Source organism: Sarcophilus harrisii, chromosome 3, assembly GCF_902635505.1.
Source record: "Sarcophilus harrisii chromosome 3, mSarHar1.11, whole genome shotgun sequence".
Lineage (NCBI taxonomy): Eukaryota > Metazoa > Chordata > Mammalia > Dasyuromorphia > Dasyuridae > Sarcophilus > Sarcophilus harrisii.
In genome coordinates, this window is record NC_045428.1 from 417,211,408 (window position 1) to 417,232,132 (window position 20,725).

A 20,725-nucleotide genomic window follows, 5' to 3' on the forward strand; every position below is an offset into this window, starting at 1 on the left:
CAGCTTTCAAGTTTTGTCCTGAGAAGAGAGACGCTACAAATAGTTCTATATATAAAGGTCGTTTTCCTTTTTTTTTTTTTTTTTTTTTAAATCTTTTAGCATTCATCATAGTATTGGTAGGATATATATGAATTTATAGCACTTTGGGAATAGATTGTACTTTAGATCATTTATCAATTGGGGAATGGCTATCATTTTTACTACTACTACTACTACTACTACTTCTACTTTTCATAAATTTGACTCAGTTCCCTCTATTTTTGAGAAACAAGGCCTTAACAGAGAAATTTACTGAATTAACTGAATTTCTCCTCCCATTTGTTTCATCCTCTCTTTCACCCTGTCCTCAAAAGTGTTTTGCTACTGAACATTCTCCCCCATATGTCCTTTCTTTTACCACTCTCCCCAGTTTCCTATATTCTATTCCCCTTCTATTTTTCTACATGGAAAGATAGATTTCTATACCCAGTGGTACGTATGTTATTTCCTCTTTAAGCCAATTATGATAAGAGAGAGTAAGGTTCACTTGCTAACTCTGTCCTCCCCCTTCATTGTAAAAGCTTTTTCTTGCCTTTTTTTATATAGCAGAACTTTCACCATTCTATTTCTCCCTTTCCCTTAGTACATTCTTCTGTCGCCAATTAATTTCATCATTTTCAAGATATTATCCCTTCATATTTAGCTCACATCTGTGCTCCCTTGTCTATATATACTCCTTCTGACTGCCATAATAATGAGAAAGTTCTAATGAGTTACAAGTATCATTCTCCCTTATAGGAATGTAAACAGATATACCTCAATTCCCTCATATCACTTTCCCGATTACCTCCTTATGCTTCTCCTGAACCTTGTATTTGAAAATCAAATTTCCTACTCAGTTCTGCTTTTTTCATCACGATTGCTTGAAAATCCTTTATTTCACTGAATTTTCATCTTTTCCTCTGAAGGACTATATTCAGGTTAGCTGGGTAGGTGACTTTTGGTTGTAATCCTAGCTCCATTGCACTCCAGAATAGCATATTGAAAGCCCTCCAAACCTTTATTGTAGAAGCTGTTAAATCTTGCATTATCCTGATTGTGGTTCCACTATATTTGAATTGTTTTGTTTTTTTTTCCTGGATGCTGATCTGGGACTTCTAGAATTTGGTTATAATATTCTATTCCTTTCCATAAAATGGAAGTTTTCATTTGGAGCTCTCTTTCAGGAGGTGATTGGTAGTCTTTTGATTTCTACTTTACTCTCTGGTTCTAGAATATCAGTTCCTTGAAAATTTCTTGAAAGATGATGTCTAGGCTCTTTTTTAATCATGAATTTCAGGTAAACTAATACTTAAAGTTATCTCTCTTAGATCCATTTTCCAGATCAGTTGTTTTTCCAATGAGTTATTTCAAATTTCTTCTTTGTTTTTTTGTTTTGTTTTGTTTTGTTGTATCTCAATTTCTCATAAAGCCATTAGCTTCCATTTGCTCAATTCTAACTATTAAGGAATTATTTTCCTCATTGAATTTTTGCACTTCCTTTCCCATTTGGCCAATTTCGCTTTCTGAGGCATTCTTCTCATTAGCCTTTTGTATTTCCTTTTGCACAACTCTCAATTCTCTTCCTAATTTTTCTTCTATCTCTTACTTGATTTTCAAAATCCCTTTTGAGCTCTTCCATAGCCTGAGATCAATTCTTATTTTTCTTGTAAGCTTTGGATGTAGGAACATTTGTTATCTTCTGAGTATGTGTTTTGATTGTCTTTGTCATCTTAGTCACTTTCTATGGTCAAAACTTTTTTCTGTTTACTCTGCACATTTTCCGAGTATATTACTTTGCTTTTAACTCTTTGTTAAAGTAGGACTCTGTTTTTTGGGTGGAGGGTGCACTGTTCAAGCTTCAAGAGTTTTGTGCTGCTGTTTTCAGAGAGCCTTCTAGGGCTCTGACTGTAAGCACTCTTTTCTGCCCTGGAACTTTTTAGGAATGCCCCCATTCCACTGTAGCTAGATGAGCTAGTGTGCTAAAGCAACAGAGTCCTTCTTCAATGTCAATGAAGAGGCTTTCTGTGAGCTGAAGCCTCCAGAATTTGCCATTGCCACCACTGCCCATATTCCCAAAGCTCTTTGACTCTACTGACAAACCTTTCCTGCTAACCTACTAAGTTACCTTTGGTGTTTCTGGGCTGAGAGGTCTAGAAACTGCCAGAGCTGCTGCAGATTTGTTGGAGTTGGTGGTGAGGTTGGGGCTGTACTAGCACAGATGAGACATAAGACACCTACGTTTAGAAGACTAAGACTTAAATTCCTAGATATTTTAAAAAAGAAATATATGTACAGCACTCACAATAATTAAAAGGTAACTAAATTACAAAGCAAGAGAATATATAACTGTCCTGTATGGCTTGAAGTTTGCTTACTCAAAGAAACTATCTTTGGAGAAGTAAATGACAGATTTGATTGGTGCAAAGGAACTGGAACTGGAAATTGGGAAATCCTAATTTTCCAGCCCTTTCTCCCATTTATTCCTACCTAATTTTGGAACTTCCTTTATGGGCTCCAATATACTCTGAATGGCAAGACCTTACAATGTATAACTTGGACAAGCTCTAGTCATATTATACTTCTTCCATATTGATCATCCCCAATTTTCATACTCAATTTTTTTTTCTATATTCAAATCAATAGTGCTGTTATTAGAAAGCATTCATAAATCTGCTCCCCCAAGAATTCCCAGGGTCAATTTGAATTTTTAAAGAATTCATCATGTGCCCAGTACCAACAAAGAAAAACATTCTCTTAAGGAGTTTACAGTCTAATGCATAGCCTGCAAATTATTTACATACATACCTATTACATACAAATTAAGATTATATATATATATATATAGGACAGGTTGGAAATAATCTAAAAGGTCTCTAGCATTATGGAGACAAGTAAAGGATTCTCATAAAGACGAAATTTTAGCTAGGAACTGAAGTGTGGGAAGCAAGGAGGCAAAAAATAAAGAGGGAGAATCTTCTCAGGTGTGAAAAATCAATGAAAATACTTGGTGTAGGGAGATGGAGTGTTGTGTTTGAGACATGCTGGTGTTTTTTGGTCCCAAAGTATGTTGAGGAAATGAGGAAAAAGTCAAGCAAGCTAGGAAGGAGCCAGGATAGAAAGGGCTTTAAAAATCAAAACATTTTATGTTTAATACTACAGGTAATAAAGAATCAAAGGAATTATTGAATGGAGGGATGATATGGTAACATCAGCCTTTTATTAAGAAAAATCTGACAGCTAACTGGAGGATAGACTGATGTGTGAAGAGATTTGAAGGTAGGTCGATCAATCAGAAGGCTATTCTCATAGCCCGAGTCTGAGGGCTTACATTAGGATGGTTGCAACATCAGAGGAAAGAAGAGTGTACTAAGTGGGAGACGTTTCAAAGGTAGAAATAAAAGGATGGACAAATGATAGAATGGGAAAGGTAAGACAAAGTGAGGAGTTTAAGGATGATGCCTATGTTACAAGCCTAGGTGACTGGGACACTGGTGATACTCTCAATACTAATTGTAAAGTTAAGAAGAAGGGACGGTTGGGGATGGGGAGAAGAAGAGAATGAGTTCAGTTTGGAGCAATGTTGAGCTTAAGATGTTTCTGAGACAGTTACAGTTGTCTATTGGTGTTGGAATTTGAGACAGGAAATCAGCAGAGAGGTAAGGGCTGGACAAGCAGATTTGAGATTCATCAACATAGAGAAGATAACAATTCAGGAGCTGATGAGATCGCCAAATGAAATATAGTATATAGAAAAGAAAAATGAAGACCAAGACAGCTTTGGGGAAATCTGAAATGGATAGGAAGACAAGGATAGATTTCAGTAAAAGAGAGTATAATAAAAAAAAGAAGATCAAAAGAGCATAGAGAAAAATCTATTAGATTTGGCAGTTAAAAGATCATTAATGACTTTGGAGAGAGCAGTTTCAGTTGAATGATGAGGTCAGAAGCTAGGGTATTTCAAAAAAATTAAAAAGTGAGAGGAAAGAATCTTTGTAAACAGCCTTTTCATAGAGAATAGAAGAATAGAGAATGAAAAGGAGAGAGATGATAGGATAACTATCTGGGATGGATGAATTAAGTGAGTTTTTTCTGAAGATGAGGGAGATTTGCACATATTTTGTGGGCAAGAGAAAGATTTCTGAATATAGGAGGAGAATAGGGATGACAGAAGCAATTTGTTGGAGAAAACAGGATGGAATGGAAATCACTTGTGTACTTAAAGTGGTTTGCCTTGGCGAGGAGAAGGGTTACTTCTCCATGTGAGAAAAGGAAGATGGCAGAGATAGTGGCAGACAGTATCCAGAGATGTGAGATGAGGAATATGATAGAAGAGGGTATTCCTAGTTACAGGAAGTGAAAAAGGACTTCCCAGCTACAATGAGAGTCAGTTGAGAATATAGAACATAAATCTGTAATGGATTGTTATCATAGTTTCCCCAGCTTCTTTAGTTAGCAAGAGAATAGAAATAGAAATGAAGGTAATTGATGGGGGGAATGATCTAAGGCTGATAAGGCTTAGGAAAGAAATGATTGGTCATAGGAAGAGAAATATAAGTGATAATTCCAATTTTAATTGAAAAGTATAGGGGGTAGCTAGGTGGTTCAGTGGATAGAGCACCAGCCCTGAAGTCAAGAAGACCCGAGTTCAAATTTGACCTCAGACACTTAACACTTCCTAGTTGTGTGACCCTTGGCAAGTCACAACCCCAACTGCTTCAGCCAAAAAAAAAAAAAAAAAGAAAAAGTATACCCTCTAATCTTTAAAATTTGGTGTATTTTAATTAGACTTTTTAAATTAGACTTTCGTAATCTACATTAGTGGAAGAAAAAGTGGATTTTGAAATCACAGCTCACCTGACAAAGGATTTTTAAATAAAATAGTAATATCAATATTTTATTGTAGCTCGATGTAGGTGAAGTACCTTATCGATCTTTTTCTTTGATAGGCTATATGTGCCATGGATTCACAAAATAGTGATTATTCTAGAAAACTACAAACCCAGATACAGCCAAGCACAGCAACATTTTCACTGAAAATCTAAATCCATTCCCAGTAGTTCTGTATATGCATATATGAAAGATGATAATGTCAACTGCTTCAACTGTTTCTTTGTTATATCATCCTACCTAATTCACATGACTTAAAGATTTTAATGAACAAAAATCAGTGTGATATTTCTTATGGTTCTCTCTTTCATTCTAGGTCTACATTCATTGCAGATACCAAGGGCATTAAATCTATTTAGGATATTATTAGCACAGTGAGCAAAGAAAGAAAAACAGATCATAATCCTTTAATAATAAAATAGTGAATTACAGCTTTTTAGTGCCTAAACGACTAACTGCTTGAAAATTTCATCATCTTTCCTGGAAGATTCTATTTAGTAAGTTGTCACTTAAATAAGCACATGGTTCCTTGATTTACCAAGGCATGATAATTTCTTACTTAAATGTATCACATGTAAATTTCTTAAGTCTTAATAGCCCTTGATCACCACTCTCAGTGACTAGAAACAATGGAAACTTTTCAGAAACTGTACTCATTCACTCAATCATTTGTTAGGTACACACTGGACTCAAAGCATTAAGAGAATTAAGATAGGGTTCATGTCTGGGGTTTGGGAAGTATATCATTTGTTGTTTTTAATGCATGAAATTGGATTAACATATCAAAGTGAAAGTAGAAGGCAAGGAAGAATTTGGTTTATCTATGAAGTTCTCTCCATTTTTGTTTTTACTATATGGATTATTGTTTTGAACTCATTGCAGTCAATATATCTGATCAAGAGAGAAGTTCAACAAGTCCCAGATGACTTCACCATAACAACAAGCTTGCGATGAATTCTTCTGGGAACATAATTTCACACAAGCATTTGATTGCCTATTCACACTTTTGATTACAACATGACTGGTACAGGCATTACCATTAATATATTTAAAGAAATTTAAAAATCAAAGACTATATAGGAATTATTATTTACAAGTATATTTCCACATTGTGTATGTGATATCTAATCCTACTTTTCCTAAGGAAAGTAAGAGCTTTTAGATACTTTCCCCATATTTGTGTCAGAGTGTAGCAATACCATGAACTGTAACAATGAAGCCATTTTCTTTCCTACTCAAGTTTCCTATAACAGATTTTGAACAAGCCATCCCTAAATTTTATTCTGAAATTGGTACCATGCCCTACTGAACTAAATTATAAGTTCGTAAAATATTTCTCACTTTTACTTTAGATTATTACTTTTGTTTTATTACTTTTGTGGGCCATTTAATTCAGTTGTAAGTTCTAGAAGGAGTGGATTTCATTTGCATCAAGATTAGCTATATCTACACTTCAACAGAAAAATCTAGTTCCACGGTGACAAACTGCAAATGCATGTAATTGATCATAAGAATTGAAAGTAATAAGATCAGATATATAAGCTTATAAAAACCATTAAACACCACTGGAAAAAATTCTACCAAGCACACATTCAAATGAGAATGAATAAGTAGCATCAATCTTCATACATGACAGCATTCTTTATCAAAATCTACATTCTATCCTAGGAAAACAAAGGGTTCTAAATAGTGATTCTGGAACACAATAAAGAATTTTAGGAATTTTGTAATCAGAGGATGTAGAACAATTAAATTGAATTATTTTCATATATCAGTTGTCAAATTAATAACACATGCAATAAAATGAATTTTGCCATCTTTTTCATTTGGCTTAACATTATACTGTGATATTTCTGCAGAAAATTTAGTTCTCCACATTTTGCTTTAATTTTAGAATCAGTTAACATTTCTTGAACACATACAATCCTGCTGAAAAGTGGAAAGAAGTGAACTGAAAACCTGATGAGAGTAGAGTGAAGATTGGAGATATGTTTCCTTCTAAGGCTCTTCAATAAAATGAAAAACATAATTTGTTTTTCTTTACATTCATTCAGAGAAAGGACAAAAATTCATGTAATACTGAAATTATGTGAATAAAAGACTTAAGGACTCTGATTAATACAATGACAAACCACATTAAACAGGAATGATGGTGAAAAAGGTTTCTCATTTCCTGAGAGGAGTAATGGACCCAAGATACCAATATGGATAAATATATATAGACAATATACTTTGCTTGATTACATGTTTGTTTTGCAGGGTTTGTTTTTAACTTTTCCTCCCAATGTGGGGCAGGGAAGGAGAGAGGGAATTGTGATAAAGTAACCAAAAAAGAAAAAAAAGTTCACTGGACAATTATAGAAAAATCACCAAGAACAGAAACAAAGCCAGATAGAATCACAAATGGGACATAGTAGAGATCTCAGTTGCATTATACAATTCTTTTTCTGTTACACTATGTATATGGAAACGCTCCTCTTATTTAGTATTCAAATCAAGAAAATAAAAAGAAATTCTGAAAATACAAAATGATTTTAACCAAGACAAAATAATGATGAACAGGCTGACTTCAGAAAAGCCTGGACAGATTTACATGAAATGAGGCTGAGTGAAGTGATCAGAACCAGGAGAATACTGTACATAGTGACAGCAATATTGTATGATAATCAACTAGGATAGACTTGGCTCTTCTCAGTAATACAGTGCTCAAAGGTAATTCTAATAGACTTGTGATGGAAAGTGTGCATCAGAGAAACAACTAAATGCAGATGGAAGCATACTATTTTCACTTTTTGTTTTTCCTTTATAGTGATTTTCCCCTTGTTTTTTTCTTTTACAACACAACTAATATGGAAATATGTTTTAAAAGACTGTACATATAGAATCTTTATCAGATTGCTTGTTGCCTTGGGGAAGATGGAAAGAAAGGAAGGGAAGGAGAAAAATATTTGAAACTTAACATATTACAAAAGTAAATATTGAAAATTATCCTTATATGCAATTGGAAAAAATAAAATACTATTAAGTGGAAAAAAAAAAGGAAAGTACTTAGAAGATATGTAAAATTGCCAATAGCATAAATGATCAAGAAGAAAGTTTAGATAATGGCCAAGAAATTCAGTATTTTACTAGAACTATATATATATATATATATACACACACACACATACACACACACACACACACACACCCATCTAAAGTCAAATCCAAATGCAGAATTCTCACCAATACAATTTAAAAAGTTACTATATAATTAAAACCTGGAATCATTTCCCCATACTAACATATAGTGCTAATAAATTTGTGATCTCAGTGATGTACATATTCTCTCCTATGTACATATTCTTCTCCTATACTACTGTCCATCTTTTGCCATTTTGATTCATGATTTGCCCCAGGGAGTCTACCCATTGTGCTCGAGGATTCCCACACATTCAACATTGCTTGGATACCAATGAAACATGCAAGTTCTCCGTTATCCACAGTATTCATGACATGGCTAGTCTATCATCCTTTTTTTCTGGGTAATTTTTTGTTTACAACATGTTGCAGCCAGGTTAGATCCTCTACTACCTATCAATTGTTTTTTGGTAATTCTCAACTTCATTTCCTTGGCCAAGTAGAGTTCTAAGACTCAGACAAACAGAATATTGATTAGAATATTGATGCTAACTGGCCACTGTTTTAGGGAGAAGCTCATTTTAATATGTAAACTTATCTAAGTGCAGGACAAGATACATTGCATTTTCCTTATTGGTACATTTCAACTAAAGAAGAGAAATGAAAATGAAAAGATAATAGTATTAAAATCATCTCAATTCAACAGAACAAGAGGAAGTAAATAATCAGAAAATGGGAAAAAAAAAAAAAGGTGTGCTGTCATTTTTAACTCTCAAGGACTAATGGGAGCCTATTTCCCAATCAACAGACATAATATTGTAACCTATATTTTTAGATAAATGAAACTAGATAAGCTGCAACTAAAAGTAGAATATCCCATGTCATTGAAACACATTGTGTTCCCTTTACAGTAAAGTCTTTTTGGAGACTGAATGTGGATTGTTTTATTCACTTGTTTTTTCTTTCTCGTGTTTTCTCTTTTGGTCACTTTTTCTCATACAACATGACAAATATGGAAATATGTTTTAAAAGTATTGTATGTGAATTACCCTTATTAGATTGTTTGTTGTCTAGAGGAGGGAGAAGGTTAAGACAAGGGACAAAAAATCTGGAACACAAATTTGGAGTACAAAAATGGATGTTGAAAACTATCTTTACATGTATTTGAAAAATAAAATACTATTGGGGAGAAGTTTTTTCTACTATTAGATTACAACATATTTATTGAAGTAATAACGTATACTTTATACAATCCAATAAGTTGTTTATGTTACATTCAACAACAAAACAATTTGGAAAGCCAATTATTTTCAGTGTGATTTAAAAAATAAATGGCAAAAGTATACGGTCTTTTTCCTCTTTACTCTCCCCCAAATGTCAGTGTGCTGATATCTTAACTATCTACAGAACTAGATGGAATCAATGAGAATGAAGAAGAGAAGCAGCATCATAACACCCCACCACCCTCCTCATTTTTTGATGGGTTCATTAAACTATGACTACCATAACTCATTCGAAGGTGTATGATTTATAACAGTTATGATTTGCATAAGAATATTATGCTTCTAGGATTTTTCATAATTGTACATACTATCCTTCCTCCAGGAAAGTAAATGAATTGGAATTGTTTGCTAAATAATGTTGATAGGCACATATGCATTTATTTGTAACTATAAATAACTGAAGCTTCCCTCCACGTTGGCATCTTTGTGAATTTACTCAAAGTTTATTGGCTCTCCTCCCCTAAAAGAATCAGAGCTGACAATTTTATATATAATCCCCAAGGAAAAGCTATAAGAATTGCTATCAAAGGGCTATTTGAGCTATCTCTTGAAAGAACAAACCAAGATCATCCCCCTAGCAATGGCTAGGCTATTTAAAGACAGAACTACTAGGGAATAAATTCATGCCCATGATAGTTAGTATCCAAGATACCTGAATCGTTTTAATTGCTTCTTGCTATTGCTCTCACTCTTAAAAAAATCAGCCTAGGTTGTCTCCCCAGTTACAATTTCACAAATAAATATCCATCAGGACTCAGGAGGCATCATAACGGGATCACAGCAAGATGCAATATCCCTTTGTTTGGAGACACTACACACACACACACACACACCCACCCACCCACCATTAAATTCATCCTTGTCAACCAATTACCATGATCTAAGAACCCAAAAGAGTAGAGGTACAGGTAAAACTATAAATTTCCTCATCAATAGTCAATCCACAGTCTCCAAAACAAGGGAATTATCCCCAAGTACAGATGTGGGGTTTTTCCTATTCAAAAGGGAGAAAAGTGAAAAGCTATTTTAGGAGAGCCACAAGACTACTCCATTTTGGCTGCAGACTAAGAAGGCCATAGCAATCCCTTGCATCCAGTCTTCCCAAGGATAGGCTGGCTGTACAGAATAATATGAAATAAAACACATACATATAGTATGTCTTGTGCATAGGTTTTCTCCCTTCTTCCTTCTAGTTATGAATTCTAACTTACCACATAATTAGTTATTTGGGAGAGACTTTTCAACTTGAAATGAGCAGAGAGGCCAATCAAGGCTTATGATTTTAAAAATCAAAGAAATCACAGGAACATTCCTAATTCATCACCAGACTTGTTTCTACTTCCTATACATAAGGACTAGCAATGAATCACTGTTCTATTTCTCTTCCCCCATCTAGATCTGTGGATGTAGGGAATTCCTCATGTGGAAACATCTTCCCTTCCCCCTTTTCCCCAGAATGGATATAGATCACTATTTATCATCAGTAACTTATATTCTTAGAGAACTCCCTAAGGTACTGAGGCATTAAGCAACTTGCAGTCCTACCATCAGAAAGCAAAGGTATTCCTGACTCAAAAGCCAACAGTTAGCTGTACCAAACTTGTCTCTTTCATCTCTCTCCCCAATCCTCCCTTCTCCCCTCTCTCCTTTCCTTTCTTCCTCCCTTGTTCCCTCCTTCCTCTCCTATCAATACTATCTATCTGGAGCAGAAGTACTCATTTCCTCTGAAACCCTTCTATTATCCTTTGGAAACCAATAACAAGCTTTTAACTTAGGTCTTAACATTAGGGTTAAGATCATAAAGGTAAAACTCTGCCATTCCTTTCTATTTCAGTCATGTATTAAGATAACCAAAACCATAAATATTTATTAAGCACCTATTATGTGCAGAATAGGGAACTTTATGCTCTATAGGGCAGGACATAAAATAATTACTTCAGATGGGCACAGAGTAAGCACTCAATGAGTACTGGATATACAAATCAATTTGGAACACTTCAAAGTTACAACTGGAAAGAAGTATGCCTTAAAAGGGCTTTTAACGCTCAGGTAAGATTTTTGGAGGACTTAAAGAGTGCTTTCTTCTTAAGCATAAATAAAATAAGGTTATATTAATAAGCAATAAGAGGAAAGTCAATATAAATCTATTTAGATTTTTGTAGTAATATAATCTTTCTTTAAATGAAACACTCCTTAAATTGTTATTTTCACATAGCTAGGTGGTACAGTATATAATTCAAGAATTGTAGTCAGGAAAACAATTCAGATCCAGCCTTAGAGGCTTATATTTGTCCAATTCTGGACAAGCCTAGGTTGTCCAGATTTCTCATATGTAAAATGGGGATAAAAATAGAATTTAATTCACTGCATTGTAGTGGGGATCAAATAGTACTATACCATCAACTCCCAAAATTTAATTACCATGTCTGTAGTGTTCTCGTGTTTCAGTTTTATTTGGGCTCTGGAAGCAGTCTTCGTTTCAAGAGTAGCCTGAATCACCACGGAAGTAGCCAAGGATTAAAGTCCAAATCCTTTATTTTCTCTTCAAGTCTTGTCTCCTTTCCTGGGGCCTCGGTTAGCTTTCTTATAGTTCAGATTCTTCATTATCTCCTTCCTGGGGCTGAGCAGCTTTCTGGAGAGCTTTCAGTAGGGCCTTAGTCTCAGTGGGAGAAGAGCAGGAGACCAGGCCAGCCACCAGGAGCCTGATTGAAGGTGAAATGAATTTCTGTCTCCTTGGCTCCGAGAGCTTCTAGTGTGCTTGTCTTCTTTGTCCTCTGAAAGCTTCTCTTCTGTGGGTCTCAGTCCCTGCTTATATGCTCCACACTGCGTACAAACCAATCATTATATCACTAGGAAACCATTATTTGTTGTAGGATTAAATCAATGCTAAACTAGATTTAACCATTGTCTCCTCTTTCCACTTAGTGCCTTGTTTCAAGTTCTGGCCCATAACACATGTCTGTGCTGACAATTTTTAACTCTACCAAATCCTCCCCAAATCTCCCTGCTAATCTCCAAACTCCAGAAGACATCTTAAATTTAGTATGCCCAAAACGGAACTTATGACCTACTTCCATCCCCCCAACTCTCCCCATTATCTACCTTCCTTACTAGTGTAGCAACACCATCCTTCCAGCCACTGAAGTATACAGTCAAGGAGCCATCCTAGACTGCTCTCTATCTCTTCCTCCTTCCCCTCCATCCAATCTGTAGCCAAGACCTATTGATTTTATTCCTGCAACATCTCTCAAAGACAAATTTCTGACATAATCACCTTCCACCTGGATTACTGTAACAGGCAGCTCTGCGTGCCCTCCAATCTCTTCTTACTCTAATCCATTCAGCCACCAAAATAATTTTGTTAAAGCTCTTAGGCTTGGTAGTCAAGGCACCTCTTGATAACCTAACACAATCTTTGCCACAAACTCTTTGACACTGCAGTTCCATGATCAAAACATTCCATCTTTTGGTTCTAAGCATTTCTTCTGGCTGTCCCTCATGCCTACAATGTTCTTGCTCATGTCTACTAGCTTTCCTGGCTTTCTCTTAAGTTCCAACTAAAATCCCATCTTAAATGAAGCCTTCCCCAATCCTGCTTAATATAGGGCCTTTCTCATATTTTCCATTTATCCAGTAAATGGCTTGTCTGTACATACTTATTCCTTTGTTCTCTTCCTGATTAAATCGTGAGTTCCTATAGGGCAAGGTCTGATATGGCTTTTTTTTTGTTTGTTTTGTTTTGTTTTGCCTTTTATGTATCCCCAACACTTAGCATACTGTCTGGCCCATAACAAGCACTTAAAAATGTTTACTGAAAATCTGATTTTACATACAAAAAAAAGTGCTTTAAACTATGTAAATAATATTGTGCTAGTAACAGGAATATTTGAAATGAAATGGAACCCATCAACCTACATTCTCAGTCATCCATGAATACAGGAAGTCAATTTTTTGGACAGAACACAGCATTAGAATTCAAGCACCAAGTCAACATAGTGGTAGTTTACCCATAAAGCATGCCTACAACAAATGACAATTCTTGAGCAACAAATACTCAAATACAAACCTAAATATTCCAGAAAAATTACTCAAAATTATCTTCTCCTTGCTTCTCTGAGGCTGTAGTATACCTAACTAGGATCATCAACATTGTTATTTACTGAAATAAATCAGTGAAGGATTTATTTAAATCCAGAAATTTCTCATTAATCCTGAAAAGTTCAATTCACACCACATTTATACCAATATATTTTACAAGTGACTTGTTAGTGTTCAACCTTAATCAAATGAACAGCTCTTCAGCTGCCCCACCAGAATTGTAAACTATGTAGGCCAAAATAACAGCTGTGGAGATAGAAATACATTTTCTTTGCTCCATTTATTATGGATAATTTAAAAATCATCAAATATTTTTTGGGGAAAAAATTACAGAAAATATCACCAAACAATTATGCATTTTTATAAAGCTACACGTTTTACTTCAAATAAAATGCTTTCTCTTTATATAATACAGAATGCATTATAACAGATTCTAAAACAAATATAAAGCTTTTACCTTGAGAAGCATTATTGAATTGATTTCCAAGATTAGTAAATCTATTTTTCATAATGATTTAAGAAAAAATACTCTCCTTGAGAATGGAATAAAATTTTATTTTCTTGTGAGAGATTATAGTAATCCAAACTCAAGTTTGGCACTGTACCTATCAACAAAGACTCAAAGAAAATGAGTTTTTAGTACTATTAATTTTATTTGTGATATTTCATAACTTTTCCATGCTTTAAAACCTAAATTTCAAAAGATTTTATTGAAATAGTATTGTTTAAAATATCATCTAATCATCTTTGAATTTGAAACAAAGGATTCTTACAAGGTGCTAAGTCAGTGTAATTGATAGAGACAATAGTTATCTAATTTAGCATGGTTCAGTATGATTGATTTAATCCTACAAGGACATGTTATAGGCCAGAACTTGAAACAAGGTACTAAGTGGAAATGAGGAGACAATGGTTAAATCTACTTTAGTATTAATTAAATCCTACAACAAATAATGATTTCCTAGTGATATAAGGATTGGTTTGAATTCAGTGTACAGCATATAAGCAAGAAGCTCTCAGGGCCTGAAAGATAAGTGCACTAGAAGCTCTTGGGAGCCTCAGCCAAGATTCAGCTGGGGAGATTCAGAAGCCAGAGAAGGCAGACAGGAGCTTAAGCTCTTGGAACCAAGGAAAGAGGAAGACATCCAGAATACTAGCTGAGCCCCAAGTGAAGGAGACAATAAAAGATTTGGACTTTTAACACCTGGCTGCATTTGGGATGATTACTGAACTGAAAGAAAGGCTGCCTCCAGCAGCCCCCCAAGAAATCTGCTCCCAGAGAACATTACGTTTTAAAGAGAATATTACATATATATGGCTTCCTGTTCTCATTTCCCATAAAAACAAATCCAATGTAATTAGGTATCACCTAATAATTTTGCTACCATGGGAATTTAGTAAAACCCAATAGACTACATTGTAAAACTACTGAAGCAAATTAGGTCCTTAGTCACGCATAGGTCAATAATTGTCATGGCCCATCTCTACCAGAAAAGTAACATCTGATATTAATAAGGTGCTTTGAAAACGTGTAATTTTCTATAAAAACACTTCATGTCAATATAAATGAAGCCTCCCAATATGAGATAGGCGCTATAGGTTTTATTATTTCCATTTGACAGATCAAGAAACAGCTTTAGAGGGATTAAATAACAAGCTCAGAAAGTTGGTGTCAGAGATGGAATTAAACCCAGTTTTTCTTGAAAGAGATAATAAATAAGATTGCTTTCTATTTGGTTGTGACTACTAAACAACATAGGAACTAAAGAGATTTAGAATTAGAAAGTGCCTTACAAGTCATGTATTCCAATACCTTAATTTTGCTGACAAAGGAAACTGAGGCCCAGAAAAACTGTCTATCCTGAGTCAGAGTTTATAAGTAGCAGAGTTGGGGAGAAACAGCAGCAGCAACAGCAACAGCAACAGCAACAATATGATCCTCCTTTGCTGGATTCATCTAAAGTCTTCTGGTAAGAGATAACCAGTTTTGTGTGGTATAGCCCAGGGCTATGACCTGGGTCTTTTTCTCTACATCTTCTGTGAGAAATGTCCTCAGCTTCAATGGACTACACTTATCACTTCTATGCAAATGATTTACAGAACTATATATAAAACTCTCATTTCCCATCTACACTAGTCATCCATTCAGTGTTCAAAAAGTGTCTACTTGGCAGGTATGTACTATGTGCAAGGTGCAAGATATAAATGAAAAAGTTTCTATTGTCAAGAAAGTGCTTTCTAATGGTATATAGTGGGGTTAAGGTTGGGAAGTGGGGAGGAAAACTGGAGTCAGATTGTAAAGGATTTTAAAAATCAGAGGAATTTATATTTTATCCTAAAGATAATTGGGAGCTACTGGACTTTCTTGAGGAGTGAACATGGCCAAATCAATTAGACAACTACCCATTGAGCATTTCTAATTGAATATACTTTAGGCATAATCATATTTAACCCATCCCAATCCTTCTATGTATACTCTTAACTGCCCTAAAAATGAGAACGTTTTAGGAGTTGCAAGTATCATTTTCCCATATACGAATGTAAATAGTTTAACCTTATTAAAAGCCCTTATGATTTCTCTTTCATGTTAACTTTTTTATGCTGCTCTTGAATATTTTATCTAAAAGTCAAATTTTCTGTTCTGCTTAAAAGTCCACTCTTTCATTGAATGTCCATTTCCCCCTCCCCTGAAGGATTATATTGTTTTGCTGGGTAGGTGATTCTTGGTGTAATCTCAGTTCTTTTACCTTCCAGAATATCATATTCCAAAACATCCAGATACTTTGATGTAGAAACTGCTAAATCTTGTGTTATTCTGAGTGTGACTGCAGGACATTTAAATTGTTTTTCTGGCTACTTGTAATATTTTCTTGAGCTGGAAGCTCTGGAATCTGGCCATAATATTCCTGTGAGTTTTCATTTTGGGATATCTTTCAAGAGGTGATTGGTGGATTCTTTCCATTTTCATTTTAATTCTCTGTTGTTAGAATACTACGGCAGTTTTCCTTGATAATTTCTTGAATGATGATGTCTAATCTCTTTTTTCAATCTTATCTTTCATGTAGTCCAAGAATTCTTAAATTATATCCCCTGGATTTGTTTTACAAATCAGTTGTTTCTCCAGTGAGATGTTTCACATTTTCATATTTTTTTTCTCCATCCTTTCAAGTTCACATGCATATATTCATTCTGTGTAATTTACATATTTACATATCTCTCCTGATAAATATAAACTCCTTGAACCTGAGTTCAAATGTGGCCTCAGATACTTAACACTGACTAGCTGTGTGACCCTGGGCAAGTCACTTAACCCCAGGCATATAGTGAGCACTTAACAAATGCTTATTGACTATTTGAGCAAAGATTAGAATGCAGTTGCATGGATTAGCTCTTCTGTCTTCAACTGTACACTCATTGCTTCTCCCAACAAAGATACTTAACAGCTACAACTTCTTTTATACTTCAAATATGTCCAATCATAAAATTAGAACTTTGTGAATAAATTTACAAAGAATTTATACCAATTTTATTCTCTTCTACCACCCATTACAGTAAATCTTTAGTTTTCTAATGCTTCCAGGAGACAAAGTATTCCAAGCAGCTGACTTACCCCAAAATTTTTTTTCATTAAAAACATTTTTGATGAAAGTTACTGAACATAACACTTTTATATTTGCTATCAGCACTATGAAGAGCTTTGATGTACTACAGAATAAAAGAACATTAAGTTCATTTAGTAATTTCTATCTCTTGTCCTTTTATATCATACTGGCCATCACTGTATCAGTTTTTATTAGCCAAGTCTTCATCCCCTAAAATTTGCTGTTTTCCACTGAATGTAAGCTTCTAAGAGCAAGAGTTAGTTATCTTATCTCATCAAATCTTTGTATACCCAGAAGCCATCACATGCTTTGGCACATGGAAGATTACAATTATAATTTTTACAATTTTTTTGCTGAATTGAACTTGTTAAAAGTATAATCTCTTATGAAGTATAAAATCAGATGGTAAGTGAGAAGCTAAAGAACAAAATGTAGGAAAATTTGACCTATCTAGTATTTTTAAGGTAAAAAAAGTATATGGAATAATTAAATTTGGGGTGGGGTGGGACAGGCAGACTTATAGGTTTCTAGTTTTATTTACAAAGTGAAATTCATGATTAAACTTGTTATAATCTAACTAAAATTTACAATCTTTCATTCACACACCAAACTCTAGAGTAGCATGGCACCCACCTTTCCAAATATAGATCAAAGTGAAGAAATGGAAACATTTGGGTTCTCATAGCAACATTAATTATCCACACTGGGCACATATAGCAAGTTTTGTTACTACTTTGTAAAGTATAAAACAACTTAAAATTAATTTTTAAAAAAATTAGTAGTATTTTTTTTTACTTCAGAGTTATGCTCATTGAAAAGTTCTAAAAAAATTATCCTCTAAAGTTTTCTGAAGACACTTTCTTACAAATCACCTTTATTTTAATGAAGTAGTTTTTACTAAGAAATTTAGAATTCTAAGACAGAGACCAAATCTTAATTATGCTTTCCACGGTACTTCATCAACATACATTTAAGCAAGGATATTTATTTACCTTCTGAAAACTACAAAAATTCTTTTGGTTTAGATTTTTGAGAATTGTCGTAATGGAAATTAATAGAGAATGGATAGTAAAAGATAGCAACAGGAAATACTAAAGATTGGAAGAAAGACAAACACACTGACATCCTGATGGTGAAGTTGTAAATTAGTCCAATAATTAGGGAAAGCAGTGTGGAATTAAAGAAACAATATGAGCAAAATATCCATATTCTTTAACTGCAAAATCCCACTGCTAAGTATAAACTCTAAAGAAATAAAAAGGACATCCACATACATCACAATATTTAAGACAGTATTTTTATGTAGTATTTAGTAGTAAAGAACTAGACATAAAGCTAAAGTTAATCAAATGGAGAAAGACTAAGGAAATTATGGTAACTGAATATAATGGAATATTACTATACTGTAAGAAATGAGAATGAAAAATATAGAGAAGCATGGAAAAGACTTGCATGAACTATAGGAAAAAAAAAAAGCCATGAAAACAATGTGCATAGTTGATAGCAATGTAAATGCAAAGAACTCCCTCTCTAACCAAAATAATAAAAACAAAACTAAAAAGGAAATGTTTTGTAATAAAAATGATTATGTTAAACTTCAAAGAAGAGAAAAAGGATCTCCTTCCCACTTTGCAGAGGCCTCAGACTACAGCTGTGGAAGATTTCTATACCATCAGACTTGGTTGATGAGGTGATTACTTTTGTTGAACTGCATTCCCTAGCCTCCTCCTTTCTTTTTTCATTTTGCAAGGATGATTTTATGTGGAGAAGGTAGTATAAAACAATAGCTATGAACAAAATTCTTTTAAAAAGAAATCTGTTGAAATTAGCTTTTAAAGCCACATTTTTGTGGCCTTAAAAGTAAAAATAAAAATAAATGTGTCATGTTGTGCCCTATACTCTGCTACTTCAGATCCAAGGTCGATTCTGAGGTAGCATAACTATCTACCTACTTTTCAATTAACAACATTTATGAGATAATTTCAATTTTAGGTTAACTAGGGAAATCCAAGGAGAGAATGTCATTCTATTTAGATAAAAGATCTTTGCTTGACCTTTCTCTCCAAATGAGTTAAGATACATATGTTTCAAAAATAACCACTGAAGTTTTCTTATATATTCATTGAATATTACTCCTTAATATTTAAAAAAGTTTACATTTGTACTAGAAAAATTAATTTGTGTATTCCTAAAGCACTACCCTATAGCAACCTAATTAGGGAAAATCTAAATAATAAAAAAGATATTTAGAAAGAGAAAATATCACTGTCAAACACTTCCTAGGTAATAGGTGGTTATACATTCTTATTTATTGACATTTAAATTATTAACAATTTTAAAATAAATTTAACCAAAATATTAAAAATGTTACCTATGTAAAGAGAACAAACTTCTAAAAATGGGAAGAAAAACTATGAAGCATAACATCTATGTACCCTTTACCAACTAATTTCTTTGATTTCTATAACTGGTTATAGAGGACAAAGGTAATCTATGTTTCTCTCATGAATACATTCATTAGAAAGGGAACTAGACTATTGAACTCTAAAACATAAACTCTGGGTTCTATTACCTGGAGTTCTTTTCTTTTTGAACTAATACAAAGAATTATCAAATATTTATTATGCAAAAGGCATCACTGAAGGCATAAATATATATGTAATGTGGTTTCTCTCCTAGAAATGGTTAAAAGTATTTCTCATTACAGCAAAAGGTGAAGAAGGGGATTATGGAAGAAGTTGATGATCTTGAAGTAAAACAAAAGTACTTCTTAAGAAAGCTCTTAAGTTGCCTTAAGAAAGTTGTTTAGTTTTCTGGTAGTAATATTTTGTTGCCAATAAGGTGCATATTCAGCTGAAATAAATCAATGCTATGAAATTGGCTAGAAAGTAAAGTGGTCTTTGTTTAAAGGACAACTGCATGTACTCAACTACAAAGAGCAGGGAATATCTGCCAGAAATATAAAGTAAATTTAAAAAACTCTCCAAAAACTCTATTTTAAAAAGTTATTAGCTATTTGTTGAAAATCCACAAGCTATACAGCACTGTATAAGGCATTTAGAGTCTAATAATTAAAGGGGAAAAAATGTTTCTTGACCATATAAAACTGGTCTTGGGAATGAATTTCTAATTTGAGATATGTAATACTACTACTGTTACTAATACTATGACATGCATGCCAATCTAAAAATAAAAGGGATCTCCATCCTATAAGGTAATTAGGAAATTTGCTTCTTTTGAGTTTTTAAACTAGTATGATGGAGCAAAACCAACACAGAATCTTAAGAGTCAAATGCTCATTTGCCAGTGTTGATACAGGGAATATAGACTATATTACTTTGAAATGTTTCTTCCTATTCTGTCTTTCCCACTTTCTTGAGGATTAGAAGAAGATGTAAGCCAGTATCATCAAAGGAAGAAATGGCTTCTCAGAGATAGGCAGTGTCTCAAAGTGTAATCAAACTGCATTATCTTAAGCCAAAGAATGTTAAATTCCTTTTTATGTATTGAGGAGTCTTAGAGCAAGCTCTGATGGAAAAGGGTATTGTCTCAACTCACCAAACTGAGGTAGGGGTTGGGAAGAGAAGGGTTCCAGTAGATGTGGATGAAAAATAAACTTAATGCTGTGGAAGAAAGAAAGAGCAACAAGCAATTTAGCAGTAAAATACATTGTAGTGAATGTTCCTTTTTGCTTTATCAGGGTTTGCAGGTAAT

The 20,725-nt window shown here is 33.9% G+C and overlaps 1 protein-coding gene across 9 annotated transcripts in view; it reads right to left on the minus strand.

The window, feature by feature from the left end:
• Nucleotides 1–20,725, minus strand: part of PKP4 (plakophilin 4) — a 215,520-nt gene that overhangs the window by 90,747 nt on the left and 104,048 nt on the right. Inside the window, exon 2 of one of the 9 annotated variants that reach the window (XM_012544738.3) lies at nucleotides 20,570–20,634. The exons of 7 other annotated variants lie outside the window; for them this stretch is intronic. Coding sequence is in view for 1 of the 2 variants with exons in the window: in XM_031960642.1 (XP_031816502.1) it covers nucleotides 11,733–11,735 (3 nt within the window). In the remaining variant the exon portion in view is untranslated. Of the gene's footprint in view, nucleotides 1–11,732; nucleotides 11,856–20,569; nucleotides 20,635–20,725 lie in introns of those variants that run through there. One more of the 9 variants, XM_031960642.1, reaches the window with a different exon arrangement.